Here is a 26,007-nt window from a genome sequence, read left to right as displayed (position 1 = left end):
ATATAAAATTTTCTCTACTTGGCTCTTTCAATATCCTTCTCCAGGACCCTGAAGCTCTACAAGTCTTTGACTCCTCATCTGGAAAATGGAGATGATTATAGAGCCTTCTCCCAGAGGGGGTTCTCCTGATGAGAAGATTAAATAGATAAGATTTACAAAGGGAATAGGCTGGTGCTAGGCCCAGGAATGTGCTCAATAAATGCTGATCACCTTGCCTACATATTTAAGGTCTCCCTGGCTAGAACACAGACTCCATGAGGGCAGGGACCACATTTGTCTTGTTCGTCATTGATTCCTTAGCACATATGCCAGACACATAGCAGGCATTCAAGTATCTGTGTAAGGAATACGTTCCATTGGGTAGTATTTATGTGTTTAGCATGGCAAGTTCAGCTGGAGTTCATCTATTTGGCTGAAATGTACAGATTTTGGCAGCAGATGTCATCTCAAAGCCTTCAGAATGGGCTCACCTTGTGAAACGATATTCTGAGGCTGCCGTCCCTTTTCCTTCTTCCTAGGCTATGTTCCCAGGGTTCATCAAGGTTTTTGGGTGGATGCGAGAGTTGCTGGTGAACCGCAAGGCCAGCATTGCTTACCTTGTCTTGAGGTCCCAGGCTAAAACCCTCAACACTGTTTCAAGAGCTGCCCCAGAGAGCCCATGGAACCAGCATTTTGACTGCATGCTATTTATCCAGTAGAACTCATTCACAGTGCCTGTTCAAGTGACACCAGCTCTTTGAAAAATACAGCTGGGGTTTTGCTTTTAATGGCCACAGCGGGTGTCTAACTACCTTTTATTAGAAAAATAATTAATTTTTCTGGAAAAAACACAGCAGCCACATTTGCTTATAGGTTAATCTGGTCCAGCAACAGGTTGTAGGCAGGAAGCAGGGGTTCTATGGCCACAACCTGGGGCTATGAGACAGAAGTCTACCCAAGTCACATGAAAAATAGGTACTCACTTGTCTTTCAGGGAAAAGAACACAATATAACTCATCAAGGCGCAACTTAATAGAGGATCAAACACTTTATGAATGTATTGAAAAATAAATGGACACTCTCTAGGACAATACAAAATATTCCACTTGAAAAATTAAATAAATCTCATTAGAGTTTAATGTGTGATTTCATTTCCATGCTATGATTAAGAGAGAGCTGTTGATTCCTGGCAGCAGTTGGCAACAGGAATAAAATGTAGCCAGGCAAGGCATCTTGTTTCTGAGATTTTCTGCTTGGTCTGGTTCTCTAAAAGCTTGATTCGATCCGTCATCTCCTTCTTACAAACGGCTGAAGGAGTCAGGAAGGAAGTATTTTGGTCACTATCACACACTATAGTGTTAGAGTTAGATTTTTTTTTTTTTTTTTTTGAAACGGAGTTTCGCTCTTGTTACCCAGGCTGGAGTGCAATGGCACGATCTCGGCTCACCACAACCTCCACCTCCTGGGTTCAGGCAATTCTCCTGCCTCAGCCTCTTGAGTAGCTGGGATTACAGGCACGCACCACCATGCCCAGCTAATTTTTTGTAGTTTTTAGTAGAGACGGGGTTTCACCGTGTTGACCAGGATGGTCTCGATCTCTTGACCTCGTGATCCACCCGCTTCGGCCTCCCAAAGTGTAGAGTTAGATTTTTAAATATTAATACTTATATTCTATTCTTTTCCATTTTTAGATAATGCTGCCAAACTGTCTCTCACAATACTACAGTTAAATTCAGAAAAAGTTCAAAAGCTCTTTGCAGTATGAATGCTTACAAAACTCACCTTTTCATTCATAACCACGGTGCTTACCATTTCATCCTGTCTATGTAGTGCTTAAGTTTCTGAGTTTGCCTCTCCTTATTAACAGTGTGGTTCTCTTATGCCTTCATATGAAGGCAAATACCTTTGCTATGAAAATATTGCATAAGCGGCGTTAAATTTCAGTTTTAATTTTGGGACCAGCCTGGCAAATTAATTGGCCTATCCTTGTTTTATTGCTGCCTAACTATCTGGACTTGTACAAAATAGGCTATTAACCTGTTGCTGACCATCTAGAAGGCAGAAGATACAGGCACATTATTGGATCAATTCCTTGGCCTTTCTCAAGAATAAGAAACAATCTGTTGCTTCAAAAATGAAGCCCCAGAAATGAACATTTATTAAGCCCTATGGTCTAGGTAATGTTTGAAGTAGTTCATATCTATTATGTCATTTAATTCTCAAAAATTTGTTCTGAGGTTGGTGCTATTCTGATTCCTTTTGCGTGAATGAGGGAACTGAGACAGAAAGAGGATTTTAAGTTTTGCCAGAGTCACAGTCTCAGAGGTGACAAAGGCAGGATCTGGTATCCAGCAGTCAGACCCCACCGTTCTGCTCATCTTTACCAAGTGCCCCCAGCACAGGGATTCTGCTCCACCTACCAACACTTTAAAGTCTTAAGGAGATGTGAGAAAGGATACGCTTTTCATTACGTCAAATAGGAGGCATTTAACATTAATCTTTCAGTTTTCCCATCAGTACAATGGGAGTGAAATCAATGCATCCCATTCTGCTTTAGGGAACTCTTAAAGGAGTACTTATGAAAATGCTTTCTTGAAATTTACAAACCACTATAAAAATCTGAACCATTTTCTGAACACCCATAGTATAAGGAATAAAAGATTTGATGCCATTCACAGATTCTATCCTTCAACTACTCAAGGAATAGTGCTTTGCAAGGAATTTAAACTTAATGAGAGGTTTCTGTTCTAACTGTATTTTTGAGCAGCACTTGAGCCTGAGGCTTAGAATCTTCATAGGAGGGTACACCTGAGTGTTATTTAGTTAAATCTGCTCTCCATCTGATGCTTGACACATCTCTACAATAGTGTTTCTAAAATAGTCTCCCCTTGCCTTGAGTCTCTAGGTGATGGGACATCCATGACTATGGGAGATCGTTTACCACTTCAGTCCATAAGAGACTGTTTTCTTATATCAAGTTGTCTCACTTTTGGCTCTGCCCCTCTCACTCCCAAGCCATTCTAAGTCAAAAGAATACAGAGGAAAATTCTCTTTTTCTAAGAGCATCACACCTTGCACAAAGACAGAGAGATTATGCCTTACCTGTTCTTAACTTAGTTGCTGCATGGCTCGCGCTATAGGACTATATGTAACAGGGAAGAGGAACCTTCATATATCATCCTTTTCCAGCTGACTTCTTGCTTTAGAATTAGCCATGAAAGTATTAAATGTATTGTCATAGTTCTCAAATGCCAGAAGTGGGCCATGTCCAATCCATTACGTTTGTGTGTCTCACAAATGGCCATCAAAGAGCAGCCTAGTGATTTGCAGGGGTAAGCAATCAGAAGAAGCCTAACACCTTCTGCTCTCCATTTTAATCCCACTCATCAGGCACATTTTCTATTAATGCATACATCTGCATCCAAAGGCTGAATGGCATTTTCATCATTTCCCAAAAAGCTTTCTATGGGGACCAGAGGGAGAACCACACACTAATAGACAGATGCATTATGTTAGGAAGGTGTCAACACTTTTCTCTAATCGGTACACAGTCAATATTCTCCATCATGAATAACTAATTAGTTTCTAAACTCTGTTCCTCACATGTCATGGCAAAAATCTATCTGAAGAATGCCATCTGCACTTAAGGAAGGGACAAGCATCGTAATTAAGTTTAAAGCTATTTCTTCAGCATGAAGCTGCCACGAAGTGTGAAATGACTATAATTCACATTTTTAAGACCCTGAATTTATTAGCATCTATTTTCTATTCAAGGTTAAGGGTATGGTGCTTGGATACTCAAGGGATTCAAATTCCTCTCTGCTTTGTTATTCTGGAGTGAGCGTGTTTGAGCCCAGATGCCAGGCAAGGAAAATTATCATTAATGAATCAGGTTGTATTTGTGAAAAAATCCCAAAGAACTGGAAATTCATCTTCCGTTGTGAATAGGAAGCGGTAGTGAAAGGTATAACTGGGTAAAAGAAGAGTTGGCATTCTGCTGTGAATTACCACAGCCATGCTTGAGAAGATGAATAGGAACTGTAGGCCAGGGGCTTCAAATTAAGCACAGTTCTGCTGACGCATGACTATTGTACGGCCCATGAACAGAAAAGGAATGTGAAGTTTTAAAACTGCTTTCAGTAAATGAAAGAGGAACAGATTATTCTCTTTTGGAAATGATATATTATGAATAGAAAGAAGAAAGCCATGGGGTAAATATGTGCTTAGGCATAACTAGAGACCCCAGGAAAGCTTTGATAGCCCTTTTTCATAAACAGTGTGTTGGACGCAGTTACTCATCTTTATGCTGGCTGAACACACATTTTTGAGGGGAATGGATTTATAATGATTCCTCTAACATGAAACCCCTTGCAGACAATGGCAAAGACAGAAGACATTTCAGTCAGTGAATCCAAACATGAAGATGTGTACTGCACTGTGTATGTGTGTAATAGGGGAACTACGGTGAGCCTGGGGTGTTCCAAGAAACATGTCCTTCGGTTAGGAAAAGACATTTAAGCTGAGAGTTGAAAAATAAATAGGATTATCTAGAAAAAAGTAGAGAAGAATGCTTTAAGAAAAGAGAACAGCAACACGAAGGCTCTAAGGCACTCTACAGCAAACAAGAAAAGGGTAGAATGTCTAAAGCCTATGGACAGAGGACAGAGGACTTCTGATTAAACACTGAACGCCTCTGTCTACCTCTGTCCTTTCCTAAAACACTCATACAATGGCTATAAATGGCACCTAAAAAGACCAAAACCCCTAAAGAGGAAGGGATGAAGGGAGAGAGAAGTAAGAGCAGAAGAATCATGTCAACAATGCTTTGGAAGTTGAAAAACAAGCAACAAATAGTAATTTCCTTGGCAGATGATGGGAAGCTAAAAGCTAAGAGCCTGTGGGTTTGGTGAAGACGAAGCTGTGGGCTGATTCAAGCTGTAAATTCATGGCCAGGCCCAGGAATCAAAACTACCAGGCACCTCTGTGGTTGGGAGCATCTTGTGGGACTGCACTCAGGAAGACTTGTTTAGGTCTCTGTGGGAAACCATAGGACCCTTAGAGATTGTTTCTTCACTAGGTACATCTTGGCAACCAGACCACCCTTATTGTGCAAGACTTGAGGTTAACTCTGGAATCCGTGATACCAGGACAGCTGAGCGTAGCAGTCCTGGACTAAAAAATGGAGTTGCATGAATATCTACATATCGACTCCAAGACTCCACTATGAACAACACTGACAACCCAAGTTATCCCAAGCAAGGGATTAGGACCTCTCTTAGGGGAAGTTGACCAGCCCAAGAGAAAATACCTACAGATTCTGACATTTGGGGTCTGATATAATTTGGATATTTATTCTTTTCAAACCTCATATTAAAATGTGACTCCCAGTGATGGAGGCAGAGCCTAGAAGGAGGTGTTTGGATCATGGGAGCAGGTCCCTAATAAATAAATGTTACCGTGCCTTCACCCTAGAGTTTTTGCTTGCTCTATTATTTCACATGGAGCTGGGTGTTTTAGAGAGCCTGGGATCTCTTTCTTATACCCTTTCTCTCACCATGTGACAGTGACATGCCAGCTTCTGTCTTCTGCTATAAATAAAAGCTTCCTGAGGCCTCACAAGAAGCCAAGCAGATGCCAGTGCCATGCTCCTTATACGGCATGTGAAACTGGGAGCCAATGAACCTTTTTTCTTTATAAATTACTGTCTCCGGTATTCCTCTATAGCAATGCAAAATGCACTAACACACAGCATCCCCCTAAAAATCCCAGCTCATCATTCTACCTAGAAGCCCACCACCCAGTAAGTTCCATTCATGTACACAAAACTTTCCAACAGATTCTTAGCGCTTCATTCTTAAAAATGAATAGACATCCATGAATCACCAACCATCTATTAAACCTCCAATCTAAAAGCCAGAGACCTGTATTTTTTTTTTAAGGTGGAGAACAAAAGACACTTGAGAGAAACTATTATTAATATACTTAAAAAGAAAAGACAGTACATCTATGAAATTACAGGTATTGATCGACTTACGACCTATGCAACTTACAACCATTTGGCTTTACGACCACAATCGCTAGCCACGACTGCTCCACGTCTGGCAGCACAATCATTGCCCAGCTGGGCGTACGACAGTGTGGACCAGCTTCCGGCAGCACTACCATCTCCGCGTGCACCATTTCAACTGTTATCCCAGACTTGGTATAGCAATTTGTGTTTTGTGTCTTGGATATTTTTCATCAAACCCCTCCCAATAAACTTCTTATACATTTCGAAGCAATGGACCCAAACATCGAGCGATTTGCAAGGATTGAACGGATGGCACATGATGTGTTTCGTCCTTATCGTGAAATTTATGAAGAAAAAAAGAAACATACAATTCAGACAAAGCTCACCATGTTTATGAAAAAACCAACTCTAGTAACCCCAACTGCTGCCTCAGATGACTACATCAACGATCCGCAGCCAAGCACCAGCGGCCAATACATAAACTGTTTCGTACATGTTTATGTATTTTGATATGTTTTGCAATTGGGAAAATGTTTCCTATAGTATTTTTTACACCTGTATTTTGTATTTTTGTATGCACCTGTATTTTGTAATTTTGTATGTTTTGCAAATATTAAACCAGTTGTACTGGTAATGCAGTGTTTTATTTAAGCCTGACGAATGTAAAAATAAGAAACAAAATGGTGTAGAGATGATACAAATGGCATAAAATGAACAAAGAAAATTATGATATATAACAATGAAAGAAAATTATCATAAAATATGACTTAAAGACTTTTATAACATCATTTCACAGTACTGTACATATAGCCTACTCAACTTATGACCAAATCGCGTTACGACCGGTCTGTCGGAACCAATCGTGGTCGTAAGTCGAGCACTAGCTGTAATACAGGATGCTATAAAAGGAAACCACCATAGTATAGAGAACATTGGAAATGAAAATATGAGAGCAGGAATCATGTGCTCCGTGGAAGAAATAGAAAATAGAGAGGGAAAGGGCAGAGGAAGAAATAAAAATAAGAAAAGGTAAGGGAGGGGAAATGGTAATAGAAGATGACTCGATCAATGACTGGGATTATGCCTGAGTGCTACTACTTTGAAATTTTCCATTCAAGTCAGTTGGAGCCACTAAGGATAGCAAACAAGAAAGCGCCATCTAGCCCAACGTGGCACATAGCTCATGGCCAGGAAACTAGGCAGGCTTATGTAGTTTCCCCTGAGAGCTGATTGTCTTACTCTCATTAATATTATATTCTAATAAACCATGGACAGTTCTGGATCAAGAAAAAAATAAGATCTCCTTTGGCTGATATGTGTGTGTGTGTGTGTGTGTGTGTGTGTGTGTGTGTGTATATATATATATTTAAATGTTCTTTCTGGTTCTCAACTTATTTCAGATAAAAAGTGTTGTCAGCTTGTTCCTCTAAACTCCCATTACTCTTTGTGTTGAAAAGGTTGTAAGTGGAATAAAACAAGGCTGGCTTCAAGCCAGGATCATGAAAGGGGTAATTAAACAAGATTTTCTGTCTATACACCCAGCAGGGGCGTCCTACTGAGGGGAAAAAAGGGAAGAGTCAAAAGCAATTGTGTGTTACTGAAGAATCACAGAATAGACCCCATACACCTTCCATAATAAATGACAGTGTCTGACATTTTAATCAAGATAAAAGCAACAATAAAGTCACAGCACTCTGTTTGAGGAAGAAAATGGCCACAACATAGCAATTTTGGGAAATAAACACACTTATCCATTCTGCTCTAAAAAACCGAGATGTTATCATTTATTTTAAGGTGTTGTGTCTGTCCTGACCACATGGATAAATGCACAATTTTATACCCTCTCATTATGATTTTTATCTTTTTGGGTTTTTTTCATATTTTAATCCTTTACATTAAAATTAATCTAGATGACATAATTTTTAAGTAAAATTCACTTGTCTCGGAATGACGACAATGATGTTGTCACATTGCCCCTCTCGAAATCAGGTGAAAATGGTTTGATCGTGACAAGGACCATCACTGTACATGGCTAATAGCTCTAGTTTTCAATAGATGGTCTAGTAATGTCTAGTCATGATTTTGAGAGCAGCTTGTGAAACGTTTTGGTACTCAAGACATTTTCCCCAATACCTAGTTAAATTTTAAAAAGTCAAAAATCTAGGACTACTTTTGGGGAGGATGTTGAGAGCATCAGTTATGGACTACAGTTCCAATCGATCTTGGTTCAAGACCTACAGAGACATGAAAATCACAAATAGCAGGTACCTAATAATGGATTCTGAAAGCATTTCAATTTTTCCTTTGATCATATTTGTGGTTCCTACATGAAATGAAAAATTATGGCCTTTAAAGCCCGGCAAAGTCACACAAGATACTTTATGACTGGCATAATACCCTGTCTTGAAGGCTGGTCATTTGACAAATCATCTTTATCCATGCAAAGCAAATGGCATTTCTTTATTGTCCTTACCTCAATTACTTTTTCCCTTCAAACTGCTTATCTGTATGGATTATGGGGAAAAATTAAATTGAGTTTATTTTGTCAACCTCTCTGTGATCCAAAAGTTTATATTTATTCTTTAGGATAAATAATTAATCTTTCAAATTTCCTTTCCTTCTTAAGGATATCATTATCAAGATAGAGGGGAAGGGGTTTATGTGACCTCCTGATGACAAGAATAAGGAAAATTCAGATTTCAGGAAATGTACATTTAATCAGCATCAAGTGTCTATCTAACAGTCTGTGCTGAAGTCTGCAGTGGATTTGGTGGTGGGCTTTCTGCACACACTCAGTGCCCACTGAGGATCAGATGTGAATGGTGTGGGTAGACCATGAGGTTTGGGGATGCCTCCCATTCCACCCGCAAGCTGGACTCTCTACTTTGAACCCTATTCGGCCCTATTGCAGGATGTCTCTCCAGAAGCCTGCCAGCCTTCACCACCAGTTATCCATCAGCATTTCTTGACAGGACTCCAGGTGGGCCATTTGACAAACCATTCACCCTTCCATCAGGAGTTGAAGGAGATTCAAGAGTGCTGACCCAGGCCCTTTGTTCCTCTCCAGCCACATAACAATCCAGTTGGTATGGGACCACCCTGCAGTTGGCCTCCTCTTAGGGTCTCAATCTAAAATATGCAGCATGAGGAGAAGTGCCAGATATAGGTGAAGGGGAGGAAGGCAGCAAATCACACTGCCATGTGTGTACCTATGCAACAATCTTGCATGTTCTTCACATGTACTCCAAACCTAAAATGCAATAAAAAATATGCAATGACCCTTTTGTTTTAGACTTTCCTTAAACCCCATCTAACTGGCCTCTCTCCTCCGTGACTCAGAGGAGAGACATCATCAGGGCATATATTTCACCCCTTGCTTTTCCTACATTTCCCATCTTCTTCCTACACTTCACCAGAGAACAGAAGAGATGGGCTTTCAATTTCTTCTTCCTTTCTGAATGAACTTCCCTATGTCCTTGACTCATTTTCCTCTTTGATGTTATTGGCTGTATATCCTTCCCTGGTCGCTAATGGAAGAGCTATAAGGTATAGTGGAGATGAATTTATAACATATAGGTTTAATTTGTTCAAAACACAATTTCTGTTACAGTTGTGAAAGACTTTTTGATAAACAGGTCAAGGAAGAAGATGGAAATAGCTCAAATATTGAGGCGTCACTTTTACTTTGCACCCCCCTCCTTTTTTTCTGCCTTCTATAAGAGAACTCTAGGATGAAAAGGGCATCCTGGAGAAATACTGGGGTTAAGGGAGAAAAACAAAATACGTAGTTAAATTCACACTATGGTTCTGATGCTAATAGGGGAAAAAGGGAAGGAAGAACGTTGGGGTACAGGAGGAAAGGAAAGAACGGGAGAAAAGGAACATACATATTTGGGTTAACTATTCTAGAAAGAGAGACAAAATATGTGAGTTTGAGGAATTCAAACAGGATGACCTTAAAATCAAGAGGATCACATTAGTCAGTGGCCTTAGTCAGTGGCTTTTGAACCCTTCAGTTTTCTAGGCAGGCACTATACAACATGTGATAAGGAGAGTTGTGATGAAGTCTCTTGGGTCTTTGACAAAATGAAAAAATAGAGGCAACATAATGACATGTTAATATGTTAATATGGTTCAATGGATCTGATTTATGGAGCTATGTTTTATTCTAAGGTTCTGTTAACTCTTATTAGTTGAAATATCCTTTCTTTTATACATATTGTTAACAGTCAATGTAAGCACAGTAGTTATTTTGTCCTTAACTGAAAGAGAATTGTTGATTACCATGATTTGATACAAACTTTTTACTGGTTGATGATCTTTTAAGCTCTGAGAATTCCTGTCTGAGTTCTCTAGCCCTGATGAAACACAGCTGGTTGCCTTTTCCTCCAAAAAGCTAACATTTGTTGAGGTTATGTTCATAACTTTTTGTATGTGCTAGGCACTAAGTCTAGGAGAGCTTAAGAGACTTGTCCAAATGCACAAAACAGATAGGCATTTAGGCTAAATTCAAACCCAGGGCAGGACACCTTCGCACACTGCTGACCAACATGGATGCTGTTCACAATTTTACTTCGTAAGGTCCTTGAATAACTATGCTGTTATTTGGTCCACTAGTTTTCCACTTCTCCTTTGAATCACTTAAGTATTTGTGCTTATGATCAAATAATTATTAATCCTATAAATGCAAAACAAAACTAACAAACAGTCTAAGTACATGGATTGCTGGAGTGTGGGGGGAAAGGGAGAGAAGTAGAGATGAAGATACTTACAGAACATGCTTGCAAACTACTCAAAAGGGAGAAAATGTAGGGATTTCTTCCACAATGGTCTTCAGTCGTACTGCCCCATATACCATGTACCCATAGCTAAGAAGCTCAGTATACATTTCTCTGTGTGTCTGTCTGTCTGTCTGTCTCTACGTCTCTTTGCATGTGTCTTTCTCACTTTCAATATATTTTATACAGGTTGAGGATCCCTTATCTGAAATGTTTGGGACCAGAAGTGTTTTGAATTATGGATTTTCCCAGATTTTAGAATATCTGCATTACAGGTTGAGCATCCCAAATCTGAAAATCTGAAAAATGCTCCAATGAGAATTTCCTTTGAGCTTTATGTTAGTTCTCAAAAAGTTTTAGATTTTAGAGCATTCTGGATTTTGAATTTTTGGATTTCGGATGCTCATCTGTATGGTATTTAAATTTTTATTTACAATTTTTTCTTAAGACAAAGTCTCTCTATTGCCCTGGCTGGGGTACAGTGGCACAATCTTGGCTCACTGCAACCTCTGCCTCCCAGGTTCAAGTGATTCTCCTTCCTCAACCTCCCAACTAACTGGGATTATAGGCATGTACAACTATACCCAGCTAATTTTTGTACTTTTCGTAGAGATGAAGTTTCACCATGTTGGCCAAGCTGATCTGGAACTCCTGAGCTCAGGTGATCCTCCTGCCTCAGCCTCCCAAAGTTCTGGTGTCACAGGCATGAGCCACCACACCTGGCCTCAACCTGTATGTTTTTAAAAGTGAGACTATTTAGGCAATATTTTGGTACTGTGACTGTCAGTGATATGGGGAGAATTACCAAGCCTCTAATTAATTGAACCCTAAAGCTCTAATAGACTGTTTTCATAGTTTGAATTTACAAATCACGGAGAGCCTATAAATATTTAGTTGGCTATAGACTTTTTAACATAAAATTAAAGAAATAAATTCATTTTTGTCAGCTTGTGCAAACCTTGCCTAATCTCTGTTTCCCAATGATAAACACAGACTTTAAATCTCACACATTCCCAAAGGAGTTCAGATTTAGTATATTTCCATTAAAAAAAAAAACAAAAACAACCCTACAGAATGTTCAAGTGCATAATAGCAGGAGTAACAGATGTATCTTAGAATCTTTCTGGTTTGCCATTAAAGCCTGTTAGTATCATGGGGAAAAAAAAAAACAGTAACAGAGTAATGTCTTATTTATTTCAAGCTACTTCCAATAGATTTGAGATTAGTGAAATTTTTAGTGCTAAATTAAGTAATGCACTGATTTTTTAAATTTATAACAAGCTTTAAAGTCTTCTGCAACCATATCTAAAATTGTCTTCATACAATTTTTTAAAGAATAAAATTGTTATGAGAAAAATTACATTATAAAACTCAATTTTTATAAATACCTAGTAACATTTTGAGAAACTACAGAAATATGTTAGGCTGTTTGCCCCTATGCTAAATGGCTCTAGAGAATCATTCCTTTGTAACTCTAAGACCTGTTTGTTGGTTTTTACCTTTGCTCTCTTCTTTCAACCAAAATGCCATCTCTTTGGGGCAACTTTACTTAACTCTTCTAAGTAGATTTTGTAAGTCTCTGTGTTTTGTCTGGCTTGTTTCATATCTCCATCTTAAAAATTATCACACTGTATTGTATTGGGGGATGACATTTCTGTTGTATTACCTTTATCAATTATTTGAGGTCTCATTTTATCTCTGCTTTCCAAGTGGCTTTTTAAAAGTATAAATTTAAGTACAACTGCCGTTTTTTTTTTACGTGGATATATTACATAGTGCAAAACCTGGGCTTTTGGTATAACCATCACCCCAAAGTGTTTGGTATGTATTGACTCCTAATACGTGTCTAACAAATACTTGGTAAATAATTCCTGACCTTCAATGAGCTGTACAATCAGGTCATCATCCTTGTTATAATTTTATGTAAAGTCAGAGCACATCAGCATATTAGCTGAGTGGGAACATGAAGAATTCTTTTATAAAGATATTTTGACTTGATTTTTTGTGGTTCCTTCCAAGTTTTGGGATATTTAGGAGAACAAAGTTGGCTATATTAGTTAATGTAGTAGTCTATATAACTTTCTTTCTTTTTTTATATTTGCCATGGCATGTACCTAAGAAATAAGATTTCACAGTCTGCTTCTTCCCGTTCTTATAGGATCAGAATCCTGCAAGGAAACTTTACAGTTGAAAGGAATCTTTAGAGGAAGGAAGGCATTCAAAGGAAGCCTCTGTTCCTATGGAAAATACATATGCAAAACTGAATGGCCTATTTCCCGTTTCAGATCAGGAACAGCCTGAGATCAGTGATTTTTCCATTTGTCTTTATAAAGACTTCAGGGGGGAAAAACAGTGAATAAGTGAACATTTAAGATATTCAGATTTTAAAATTGTGAATTTATTTAAATACTATTTCAATTCAAGATGGGTTTTTTTTTTCCTTTTAAATTTCAAGGAATGGGTATAGTGCCATTTTTATGGTATAATTTTAAGTATAGTCTGGAATCTAGAACAATGTCTCTTTACTTCAGAATTATCCTGCGGGCATAAAGTCAATAAACATTACTTGAGATGGATGTTTGGCATAGACCTTTGTAACACTCGTTATTTGTCTGGAAGAAAGCAGCATTTTTTAAAAAAAATTGAGCTCAACTCTGAATTATTTACAAACATCTTAACCAAAGACCACAAATACAGTAACTATAGTAACTCTGAAAAAAAAAAAAAAAAAACGCAATGAACCAAAATGGTAGCAAAGAGGGAGCTACCTCTCCTTTAACTGACATCTTGTAGGGAGAAATGCTAGAAGCCTTAAATCTGATTTTCGTTAACAAACAAGAAAACAAAACAAAACAAAAGAACAAACAGAAAACCTTAGCAGCCAAGATAGAGGTTTGAGAACAAAATGTTACTCCAGTGGAGAAGCTTTTAAAAATAGATCTAATCTTCTCATGTTTAATTGGGTAAGGAACATGTATATTTAAGTTTCTGCTGGTCTATTTTAAAAGGCAGTCTATGTATAAATGAGCTGTGATCTTTTAAATTTATTTGTTTTCCATTACTGACACGTAAGATCAAGAAAGTCTGGGTATAGAATATTAAAGAAAAAAACCCTCATTAAAAACATTCCAACTTAACTGCAGTGAGAATTTTAAAGATCTGTGAATTCACATCGTGACAGCTTTTCTGTTAAACTCCTTTTTACATATTTTTCAATCTATAAGTCATTCAGGTGACTTTATTCCTTTAAACAAATCTTACGTGAAGCATGATATTATAGGACTACAATATTAATTTCTTGTTTTGGTAACTGTACCACAGATATGTAAGATATTAGCTTTGGAGAAAACTGGGTGAAGGTAGATGAGACCTATCTGTGTAAATGTTATAACTGTTCTTTAATTTTAAAATTATTTTGAAACCAAGAGTTAAAATAATAGAAAAGGATTAGCTGTTTAGAGCTAGAAGCCCAGCACCTTTTCACAGACAGTAGAGCTCTATAATTAGCTCAAGGCCACATAGGGATATTAGGGCTCAGAAACTAATATCCCAAGATATGGCACCTGGCTTGCTGATTATTTTAAATTTAAGGCCCTTGGAGACCAACAGAGAGTCTGGAAGAAGCTATTTTCTTAAGTTCCCTTATCTGCCTAAAGTCTGGACCCCCCAAAGGAAAGAAAAAGAAACAATTACCTTTGGTTCCTTCCCTGAGTTTTTATTAATGACTCATATGGTAGGAAGAAAGACTGAAGTATGGCAACACACCTGGACAGACTTCTGTCACAAACCACTGTTTTCTGTTTCAGTCCCATTCAGTATTTCAAAGAGAATCACTGGGCAGACATCATCTCCTCTGCAGGTCCAACAAACTTTGTCCCAGACCATTCTACATTCCCCAAGTCCATTTATTTTGCCCTAAAATCATTTACTATTCCCCAAATGCTACATTTACCTCATCTCCTCTCCCCTACTAAGAAGGGTATATAAACATCTGTACCTCATTGGGTAATTGGGTAATCATTCCCCTAAAATCTCCTGTGCTACACATGTTAAGGTAAAATTTTTATTATGCCTTTTATGCTATTAAATCTGCCTGTTGTTATTTGAGTTTTATAGAACCTGTAGAGAGTGAAAGAGAAGTTTTCCCTCGGCCCCTAAAGTGGGTTGGCATTAGGCGTCCAACTGCTAATACAGTGCCCTTTTCCTTCCATTTTGCTACCACTGAGGAACGGACCACTTTTGCTTCACCTGAAGAGTCTATCTAGCTCGACCTGCAAGTCCAAGTCCAGGAATCACACTTAAATTACTTTACTTTCTTAAATCTAGAAGACATACCACTCTGAATTTGGCCAAGTAAGACTGACCCAATGCTAAAGTCAGATCCCAGAAGAGTGAGTAACCAAGTTCATTAACTATTTACACAACATCCGAGGTCAATATTAATCAATAGCATGAAATAACATGTGGGACCATTAAATGACAAATGACAAATGTGAAACATTGGGCTAATGTATCAATCACAGGGCTAATCTATCAATGATAATTGGTCAGAGATACTCCTATAAAATAAGATTTTAAACAATTTCAAAAGGATGAAGGAGATAAACTTTGAAATTCTAGGTCCCTGACTCAGTCCAGGCTATCACAATTTGAACAACAGGGGGAGAAAAAGCAGTTTTGGAATTACATAAGAAAATATTTCTATGTTTTCATGACAAAGGTGACATTACAAGTGACTCCACAGAAATACAAAAGATTCTCAGCGACTGTTATGAACACCTCTATGCACACAAACTAGGAAATCTAGAGGAAATGGACAAATTCATGGAAATACACAACCTCCCAAGGTTGAATCAGGAAGAAGTTGAAACCCCAAATAGAGTGAATATCAAGTTCTGAAACCGAATCAATAATAAAAACCTACTAACAAAAAAAAAGCCCTAGGCCGAATGGATTCATAGTCAAATTCTACCAAATGTACAAATGAGAGCTGGTACCAATTCTACTGAAATTATTTCAAAAAACCGAGGAGGAAAGACTCCATCTTAACTCATTCTAGAAAGCCAGCATCACCCAAATACCAAAACCTCACAAAGACAAAACAAAAAAGAAAACTATAGGTTAATTTCCCTGATGAACACAGATGCAAAAATCCTCAGCAAAATACTAGCAGACCAAATCCCACAGCACATCAAAAAGTTAATTTGCCATGATTAAATAGCCTTTATTCCTGGGATGCAAGGATGGTTCAACATATGCAAATCAATAAATGTGATTCATCATATAAATGGAATTAAAAACAAAAACCATAAGATCATCTCAAGAGATATAGAAAGAGCATTCAATAAAATCCAACATCCCTGTATGAGAAAAACTCTCAAAAACAAAAACCCAGCAACTAGGCATCAAAGGAACATACCTCAAATAAATAAGAGCCATCTATGACAAACACACAGCCAGCATCATACCAAATGGGCAAAAGCTGGAAGCATTCCCCTTAAGATCAAGAATAGGGCAAGAATGCCCACTTTTATCACTTCTATTCAACACAGTACTGAAGTCTCTGCCAGAGCAATCAAGAAAGAGAAAGAAATAAAAAAAGAAGTCAGATTATCTCTCTTAGTTAACAATATGATTCTTTGTGTATATGTGAAAAAAAAAAAAAAAAAAGTCTAAAAAAAAAAAAAAAAAAAAAAAAAAGATAAGGTCCTGCTCTGCAACTAGGCTGGAGTGCAGTGGTGCTATCATAGCTCCTTGTAACCTGAAATACCTGGGCTCAAGCCATCCTCGTGCCTCAGCCTCCCAAGCAGCTGGGACTATAGACATGTATAACTACCACAACTGGCTATTAATTTTTTTTTTTTTGGTAGAGACAGGGTTTCATATGTTGTCCAGGCTCATCTCAGACTCCTGCGCTCAAGCGACCCTCTAGCCTTGGCCTGCCAAAACATTGGTATTGCAGGTGTGAGCCACCACACCCAGTCCAACAATATGATTCTATAGCTAGAAAACCCTAAATACTCTGCCAAAAGGCCCCTAGGACCAAAACTTCAATAAAAATAAATAAAATCATTGTACAAAATCAGTGGCATTTCTAGACATTGATAATATTCACACTGAGAGCCAAACCAAGAAAGCAATCTTATTTATAAGAGCCACACAAAAAATAAAATAACTAGGAATACATCTAACCAAGGAGGAAAAAGATCTCCACAAGAACTATAAAACACTGCTGAAGCAAATCATAGTTGACAAAACAAATGTAAAAGCATTCCGTGCTCAAGGAATTAATAGATGAAAGAATCAATATTGTTCAAATGGTCTTACTGCCCAATGTCATCTAAAGATTCAACACTATTTTATTGAACTACCAATGTCATTTTTCACAGAATTAGAAAAAAATCCTAAAATTCATATGGAACCAAAGAGCCCAAAGCAATCCTAAGCAAAAAGAACAAAGCCAGAGGCATCATATTATTCAGCTCAAAGTGTACTTTAAGGCTACAGTAATGAAACAGCATGATATTCATACAGAAATAGACATGTAGACCAATGGAACAGAATGAAGAAAACAGAAATAGTCTCGTACCTATAGCTATTTAATCTTTGACAAAGTCAACAAAAATAAGCAATGTGGAAAGGACTCCCTATTCAATAAATGCTGCTGGGAAAGCTGGCTAACCACATGCAGAAGAATCAAACTGGACTCCTACCTTTCAACATATTTAAGAATTAACTAAGGATGGATTAAAGATTTAAATAGAAGCCCTCAAACTATAAGAATTCTAGATGAAAACCTCAGAAATACTATTCTGGACATACGCCTTGGGAAAGAGTTTATGACTAAGTCCTCAAAAGCAATTACATCAAAACCAAAAATTGAAAAGTGGGATCTCATTAAACTAAAGAGGTTCTGCAGAGCAAAAGAAACTATCAACAGCATAAACAGATAATCTATAAAATGGAAGAAAATATTACCAAACTATGCACCCAACAAAGGTCTAATATATGACAAGGATATAATATTTATAAGAAGCTTAATTCAACAAGCAAAAAATAACCCCATTAAAATGTGGGAAAAAGAAATAAAAGGATACTTCTCAAAAGAAGGCAGACAGGTAGCTAACAAACCTGAAAAATGCTGCACACAGCAAATCAAAACCACAGTGAGATACTGGCTCACATTAGTCAGCATGACTCTTATTAAAAAGTCAAAAACAACAGATGCTGGTGAGACAGTGGAGTAAAGGAACACTTAGAGCTGTCAGTGGGAATGTAAATTAGTTCATCCATTGTTTGGAGATTTCTCAGAGAACTTACAACACAATTGCCAATGGACCCAGCAATTCCATTACTGGGTATATACCCAATGGGAAATAAACTGTTCTATCAAAAGTACATAGGCACTCGTATATTCACTGCAATATACAATAGTAAAGATAGAAAATCAACCTAGGTATCCATCAGTGATGAACTGCATAAAGAAAATGTGGTACATATACGCCATAGAACACTATATAGCCATCAAAAAGAACAAAATTATGTCCTCTGCAGCAACATGAATACAGCTGAAGCCCATTATCTTAGACAAATTAACACAGAAACAGAAAGCCAAATACTTCATGTTCTCACTAAGAAGTGGGAGCTGAGCACTGGATACACAGGAATAAGAAGATGGGAAAAAACGGACACCAGGGGATTACTAAATGGGAGAGAGAAAAGGCAAAGGGCTGAAAAACTACCTATTGGGTATGACTCTTACTACCTGGGTGACAGGATCATTTGTACTCCAGACCTCAGCATCACGCAATGTACTCATGTAACAAACCTGCGCATGTATCCCTAAATCTAAAATGAAAGTTGAAATTATTAAAACAAATGTTCATGCTTTCCAGCCTCTGTGAGACATGCCTGTAACTTTAGAAAAAGCATGGAAATAAACCAACTACAAGAAATTTTTATTTATTTTGTTGCACTGGACCTAGAAGATTTACCTATAAATTGTGGAGATTTATCTTTTTTAAGGCAAGTTTCAGGGTGCTTCATAGGTTGTGTAACAAACACTACTTATGTCTCTAGCGTGACATGTTTAAATACTCTGCTCCATGTTCTTCAGGCTATGCATCTCTAGAGTGGGCTAATGCTCGGAAGAGTTGTTTTTTTTTATTTCATAGATTTGGGTTGGGTTTGTTTTTAACTACAGAAGATTTGCTTTTCTGCTTAAAGCTAAGTCAGCCTAACTCTTTTCCTCTTCTATTTCCCAAATCTTCCAGGTAATGAAAAGCTTTGTTCCATAGAAAAAATATCTGTATTGAATTTAGAGTTCTGCTTCTTTTAGACAGCACTTTTTCTTGGGGCTAATCATCACTAATTACTTACTAGTCTGTCAGAAACCTGCTTCTACCAAAGACTGAAAAGAAAGGGAACCAGGCCACTCATTAGTTTGTCTCCGAAGACCTCTTCCATCACAAATGTGAGGGTTCATTGCATGCTCAGGGAATAGCTCTTTCTCATACAGTCCTAAAAAGTAGGTTTTCTCAGATGCCTTTTCTTAAAAGATTCTAGCTTCAGTACCTTATATGAAACAGGAAGTAGCTGACAGAGAATCAGGTAAGTTCAGGCATGTGGAAGCTCTGCTGAAAACAGTTATGCTAGTAAAAAGTAAAACCTTGTGGTGTGATGCGTAATCTTAAAAGTACAGCCCACTCTGTGGAATTTTGTTATGAAAACATTCTCATTCTCCACCAATTATCCTTTTCCTTTGGCCCAATTTATTTCCTTAAAGTCACCCAGACTTACAGGCTTTGCAAAAAATGCTATGGGTTTTATAATGAGGTGATATATTTTCCACTTACTGAGAATGTGCTTCTCTTAAGAGAAACACAAGCTCCAACATGGCTCTTGCTTTTTAAGCAAAGCATAGATCTTCAGGCTGCATCATGAAAAAGTCGATATCATTTATGCACTGCAAGTACATGTGCCTATGGTTGATGTCTATCATGAAACAGTGATTCAGTGCCATGTATGTTCATTTGGTGATTTGTGATTACTTTTAGGTAAAAGAACTACCAGAAATGAAAAAAGCCAGTATTCACTGAATTCATCACAGTTACAATGAATAACTGAAGCAATAGAAAGAATAGTTATATTTGTTTTAACATACCATTTTAAATAAATTTTGGAAGTGGGGCCTGGGGGATGGTTGTTCTGTGGCTGGAATGGTTTTTGGGCTCTCTCTCTCTCTGTTTATCCAACTATCTGTTCTTTTGTGTTTTCCTTGGTTGTTGGTGATGAGTGCACAGCATTTCAGAGTCATCCTCTGCTAAGGCAGCACATTTATAAGTATCTGTAGATTAACATTAGCACCCGGAACATCTGCAGAAGGGGGTTCTTCCTAGTACCATACCGCTCCAAGTGATGGAGAACTTCTTACATAGTAAGACATCTGTATTGTATTTAGACTTCAGTTTCTTTTAGATAACATTTTTTCTTTGGACTGATCAGCACAAATTATCAACGAGCTCCCTAACTGAATAGGTTTTTGGTACCACAAAAGACAGCAGATACCACACATTGCAAATGAATGAATCTAAATTTTACGAAGTGGGCAACCTCTTACCCCACTCAGATCCTCAATTTTAAGTTCTCAGAAAATAATTTCTTTTTGTTGTAGCTTATCTTCTGGTTCTCTCCAACCTCTTTCAATTTATGTATTCACATTGTGACACTTATTATTTATTCAGAATGAATCACTGGCCAGTTGCACAGAGAAAGGCAAGAGCCATTAATCAATGCAAACCAAAGTCAGAAGTTTACCTTAGTTCCTTGAAGGGGTCTGCCCTGACATTAGGTGTTTCTATAGATTTAGGGAACACTGTGCCCTCCGCTCCTGTAAACAAAAGAGAAAAGCAAACAGATTGGAGATACTGGAGTCACCTGGAGGCACAATCAGCACACTGACTGAAGCTAAATTCAGCACATCCATAACACAACCCAATATCCACATATTTTTCCACTGGCTTTGGGCTCTATGATAGGAAAGCATTAAATCACTCATGCAAACGGCCTTTGGAAAAACAAGGAACTTCTTTTAAAAGCATTCTTGCTGAGATCAGAGTGAGGCAATGAGGCAAATTCCATCTCGGCTTCAGAAAGGAAAAGATGCCTAGAAATGGTAAGATCTGACTCTTGTCTCTCAGAAACTATTAATAGTCACCCAACTGGAAATGTTTTGAAAAACAGCAACCAAAGCTCTCTTATTGCAATGCATGGCACAAATCACCTAACACGTATGACATCTACACAGTGGGTTAGATGGTAGAAGAGTGAAGTATTTGCCTAATGACAAGCACAAGTTTTTCAGTAAATAAAGTTCTACATTATCATCTTGAAAAGTTAAGCAAAACAGAACATTATGAGAGATCATTTGAAGTTCAGAGTTTTTCCACTTTGAGTATTAACATTGATCTCAAACCCAATCTGGACATTTAGTTCTTGACTGGGCTATAAGCTTTTATCTTTACAACTTGTCAATACCAGCTGAACCTTTGCAGCCATAAAGATAGTGATTATCTGATTTGTCTGCTCCCAAAGTGTTTTCAAATCATTTAAGCCTCAGTTTATCACAGACAATTGTACTGGATATTAGTTTTTCAATTAAACTTAGCTGAGGCAGCATCCTGTGCTTCGAAGTAAAAGTTGTTTCTTTTATACATTTGATGTACTTTGATGCTGTAAGTAGGGAAGAATATCTTCCTTCTATGTCTGAATTTCTAGAATCCTCTTACATTGTTATAATATCTAGAAATGCTCCATTACATTTGACAAAGAACATGCTTTTGAATGGTGTGGTGTTCTGTCAACGAGATGTTAAGCACAGTGTGGGCAGGGACAAGGTCTTATGTGGTATATAGGCAGACTGACTTTAGGTTCCAAAGGCTTCTACTGGCCTAATTTCCAACTGGTACTGATGCTTCTATGGGAGTACTAAATTATTACTTTCTCAATGCCAGGCTAAGCTGGTGCCTACTGAATGGCAACCCAGCAAAATCTAGAGGGATAGGCTCTGACAGATAGAGGTAGCAAATGATTGACAGGCTTTGGATGTAGGAAGGATGTAAAGAACAAATGCTCACGCTCCATCAGCTAACACCATCCAACCAAAAACTCTTTGATTATGTTTTTGCTGGGCTTTGACCAATGAGGGGGTCCATATGTTCCACATACTGGAGAATAAGACTCATTGGTAAGACTTCCAAGGGGAAGATTTCAAAGCCACTCATTAGCTGAGTGACCTTGGGCATGAAGTTCAACCTCTGTGATACTCAGTTTCCCTCTCTCAAAAGAGAGGGTGTTGATAGTACCCTTATCTCCTAGGGATCTTGGAAGACTGAATGTGATTTCTGGCACAAAGCAATCAGTAGTAATATTATAAAATGTTTATGATTCCTATTCATCTTTCTTCTGATCCAGATCTTCTATGACTCTTAAGAATAATATTTTTATAGCATTTACTATAAACCAGAAACTGTACTGGATATTCCAGTTTTTCATTTGATCACCAGAATAACCCTATGGAGTGGAGACTGTTAGTATCTTTGAGGCTCTGGGAGGTCAGGAAATGTTCCTATGGTCACACAGCTAAGTGGAGGTGGGAGGGATAACTGAGTGAGGGGTGGGAGTGTTGGGATTTGAACTCAAATCCTTCCATTCTCAAACCTTTGATCACTATTTTAAACTACCTCCCTCAGTAGATTGTTACTCCTTTACATGCTCATCTTTTTATGAGATATGAGCAAATATCAATGTTTATACCATCAAGTAATGCTGCTAAATCTTCAATCACCTTTCTTCTCAAAACGATTCATATCTATAATGAGATATGAATACTCTTCAAAAAGGCCATTTCTTTCCAAGTGCTATCAGGTTTCTGATTTTCACACGATTTTTCACATTCCCAGAAGCTCCAGAGTAGACAATCATCCTTCAGTATGAATTCCCCCATCCCATTCTCTCTCTGTTTTCTCAGATAATAAATTATCCTCGATTTTATTATTTCAAAAAGGTTTCTATTAAAACCATACCTACTGATTTCCTCTTTTGACACAATATAATTTACTGGCAATAAATGTTCATAAACAGTTTGAATGAAAAATCCATAAAGCCATTTCAGCTTTATTTTAAGTTCCATTTAATGTCTCTCAAAAATGATTTCATCAATGTGTTTCCATTAGCTGGTTCTCTGCCCAATAACTTAATTCCACACAATCAATCAGGAAATTATAAAGCATGTGACAGGATCTATCTAAAGTGTTTTGAATCACCATAAAGCTCAGCTCAATGGCTCTTTTCCTTACTAGCACAGGAAGGGGGTAAACTTGTCAAAACAAAAAAAAATCTCAAATGCACTGCCATAGTAACAAAAGGCCGACTTCTCCTCTCCAGAAAAGATATTCAAGTCCAGATCTCAGTTTCCTCATACTTTTCCCTCAAAGTGTCCTGGATGTCAAGAGAGTTGAAATCTAGTCCTTTCTCTGTGCTTAGGCAAGTCAGATAAAAATCTGTGGTTCTGGATTTCCCCAATTCTTAAATGAGGGATAAGCATCAGAGTTAAACTGTCTACCCCCAAATCTAAAATTTTATGAGATTTACAATTCTAATCTAAGCAGAAGATTGCCTCTAGCCACCTCTTTTTTTCTAATGAGAAGACAAACAATCCTGGAATATCAAAGGAAATTGTGAAACATTTTCTCAGCGTTTAAGGGGAAAAAAAAAAAAGAAACACACTTCTATCCAATTGAAGCTGCATTTAATTGGTAGAAATAATTACCAGAAAATAAACCTTATAACAGATAAAATGGCAGACAGCAAAAATGAAACTAACTAAAACATCAAAACTCTAAAAACATTGTAATTCTTTAAAACTCCAAAAATGGATCTGAGAAAATTACATTGTATAAAAAATAATAATAAATTACCTAAAACTATACAGACGTTAAAATTTGCTGTGGACTAAATACCGAAAAAAAAATTTAGAGCTGGAAAATGTGACACAGAAAAATTGAATTTGAGGAAAACACTGGACAAAAAATTACTAGGACAGCAACCATCACAAGTGAAATTTGATAAAGAAAATTTATGATGAATCACACTTTTCTTGTATATGGAGAAGAACTGATATCAAAGGTAATAATTTCAAGAAATGTTTTTTTAAAAACTGAAAATTAAGTATACTGTTTAAAAAATTGATTAAGAATTTAAACTAGCTTAACAGAGTTTGCTTTGGTAAATTTTTTTCCTGATGAACATTATTAATATTGGTATAATTATGATTGGTGCTTTTATATTAATGAATATGAGCTAAAAATCATCTTTGGGTTTAAACCATGGGGCCAAAATGTTCAACAGATTCAAAAGGCAGAGTTAAAATATCCTATGAATAAGGTCTGATGTAAAAACGTAAGTTTTCTAATTCCCATTGCTTGGGAAAATATAACCTAAATGGTAACTTTAATAACAATAATATTTTACTTTACAAGATAAGGATATAGTTTTATATCCACATTAGATTATAAAATGGAGAAAGGAAGTCAATCTAGAGAATGGTGATAAGAAAATGGAAGAAAAATGATTTTGTTTCTGTAACATCCAAATACTGAGAAATTAAGAACGCGATTTTTGGTTTTAGTTTTGCATATTCATTGCATGGCTTTTGACAACTCTCTCTTTAGTATTATTTCTTCATTTGGATGAATTACGTAATCTTTATAGTTTCTCCGACACTCATCCCCCTGCCATCTCCTGCTATTTTATTATTTTTCAGATATAACTGACTGGATAACTCTATGCACCAGGAGAGGAGCACAGTATGTTGATGAACTCAGAGTTTAATTAATTTAACAAATCTCTATCAAGCAGGAGGCTCTAGTGGTGAAGCAAAGAGGTAAGAAGCTCACAGTATAGTAGGGTAGAGTATCCTCCACTATTGTGAGGATACTATAAACTTCACTTTAAACCTAAATTTAAACCACTAGTGTACATTAATTGGCTTAAATAACTAGTAATTGGCTGGGTACAGTGGCTCATGCCTGTAATCCCAGCACTCTGGGAGGCTGAGGCGGGTGGATCACCTGAAGTTGAGAGTTCGAGACCAGCCTGACCAACATGGAGAAACCCTGTCTCTATTAAAAATACAAAATTAGCCTGGCATGGTGGCACATGCCTATAATCCCAGCTACTTGGGAAACTGAGGCAGAACAATTACTTGAACCCAGCTGGCGGAGGTTGTGGTGAGCAGAGATTGCGACATTGCACTCCAGCCTGGGCAACAAGAGCAAAACTCCATCTCCAAACAAAACAAAACAAAGCTAGTAACTAATTTCAAATGAAACTATACAGTAGGGATAAAGAAAAGAAACATGTCTTTGAATGTATAAAACTTGATGTCACAACCTGGTTTGGCAGATAGTTTCCTAAAGAAGTGAAGTTTTGCTGATATTTGAAAAATAATTAGGACTCAACTAGTCAAGAAGGGAATGAATGCAGCAGTAGAAAAAGAGCATGGAAAGGCTTTAGAGTGGGGAAATTCCAGTTGATAAAGAAGACTGGGCCAGGCACAGTGGCTCACACCTGTAATTCCATTACTTTGGGAAGCTGAGGCAGGCAGATCATGAGGTCAAGAGTTCAAGCATAGTATGTTGGTGAACTCAAAGTTCAATGAACAAATCTCTACCAAGCAGGAGGCTCTAGTGGTGAAGCAAAGAGGTAAGAAGCTCACAGTATAGTAGGGTAGAGTATCCTCCACTAGTGTGAGGATACTATAAACCTCACTTTAAACCTAAATTTAAACCACTAGTGTACACTAATTGGTTTAAATAAGTAGTAATTGGCTGGGAACAGTGGCTCACACCTGTAATCCCAGCACTCTGGGAGGCTGAGGCGGGTGGATCACCTGAAGTTGGTATCAGCCTGGCCAACATGGTGAAATTCCATCTCTACTAAAAATTAGCCATGCATGGTAGTGTGAGCCTATAATCTCAACTACTCAGGAGGCTGAGGCAGGAGAATTGCTTGAAACTGGGAGGCATAGGTTGCAGTGAGCTGAGATGAGGCCACTGCACTCCAGCCTAGGAAACAGAGCAAGACTCCATCTCAAAAAAAAAAAAAAAAGAAGACTGGTGTTGCTAGACCATTCTTAGCAAGAGGTGAGCATTATGCGGTGAGACTGAGAGTTTGGCCTAG

The 26,007-nt window shown here is 37.6% G+C and overlaps 1 protein-coding gene across 5 annotated transcripts in view; it reads right to left on the bottom strand.

The window, feature by feature from the left end:
• Nucleotides 1-26,007, bottom strand: part of SGCD (sarcoglycan delta) — a 640,365-nt gene that overhangs the window by 93,562 nt on the left and 520,796 nt on the right. For all 5 annotated transcript variants that reach the window (XM_017514183.2, XM_017514182.2, XM_017514180.2 and 2 more), the window contains one exon: nt 20,584-20,656. In XM_017514183.2, coding sequence (XP_017369672.1) covers nt 20,584-20,656 — 73 coding nt within the window. The remainder of the gene's footprint in view (nt 1-20,583; nt 20,657-26,007) is intronic.

The sequence above is a fragment of the Cebus imitator genome, unplaced genomic scaffold (assembly GCF_001604975.1).
Source record: "Cebus imitator isolate Cc_AM_T3 unplaced genomic scaffold, Cebus_imitator-1.0 Scaffold519, whole genome shotgun sequence".
Classification (NCBI taxonomy): domain Eukaryota; kingdom Metazoa; phylum Chordata; class Mammalia; order Primates; family Cebidae; genus Cebus; species Cebus imitator.
This window is presented reverse-complemented; position numbering and strand designations above follow the sequence as displayed.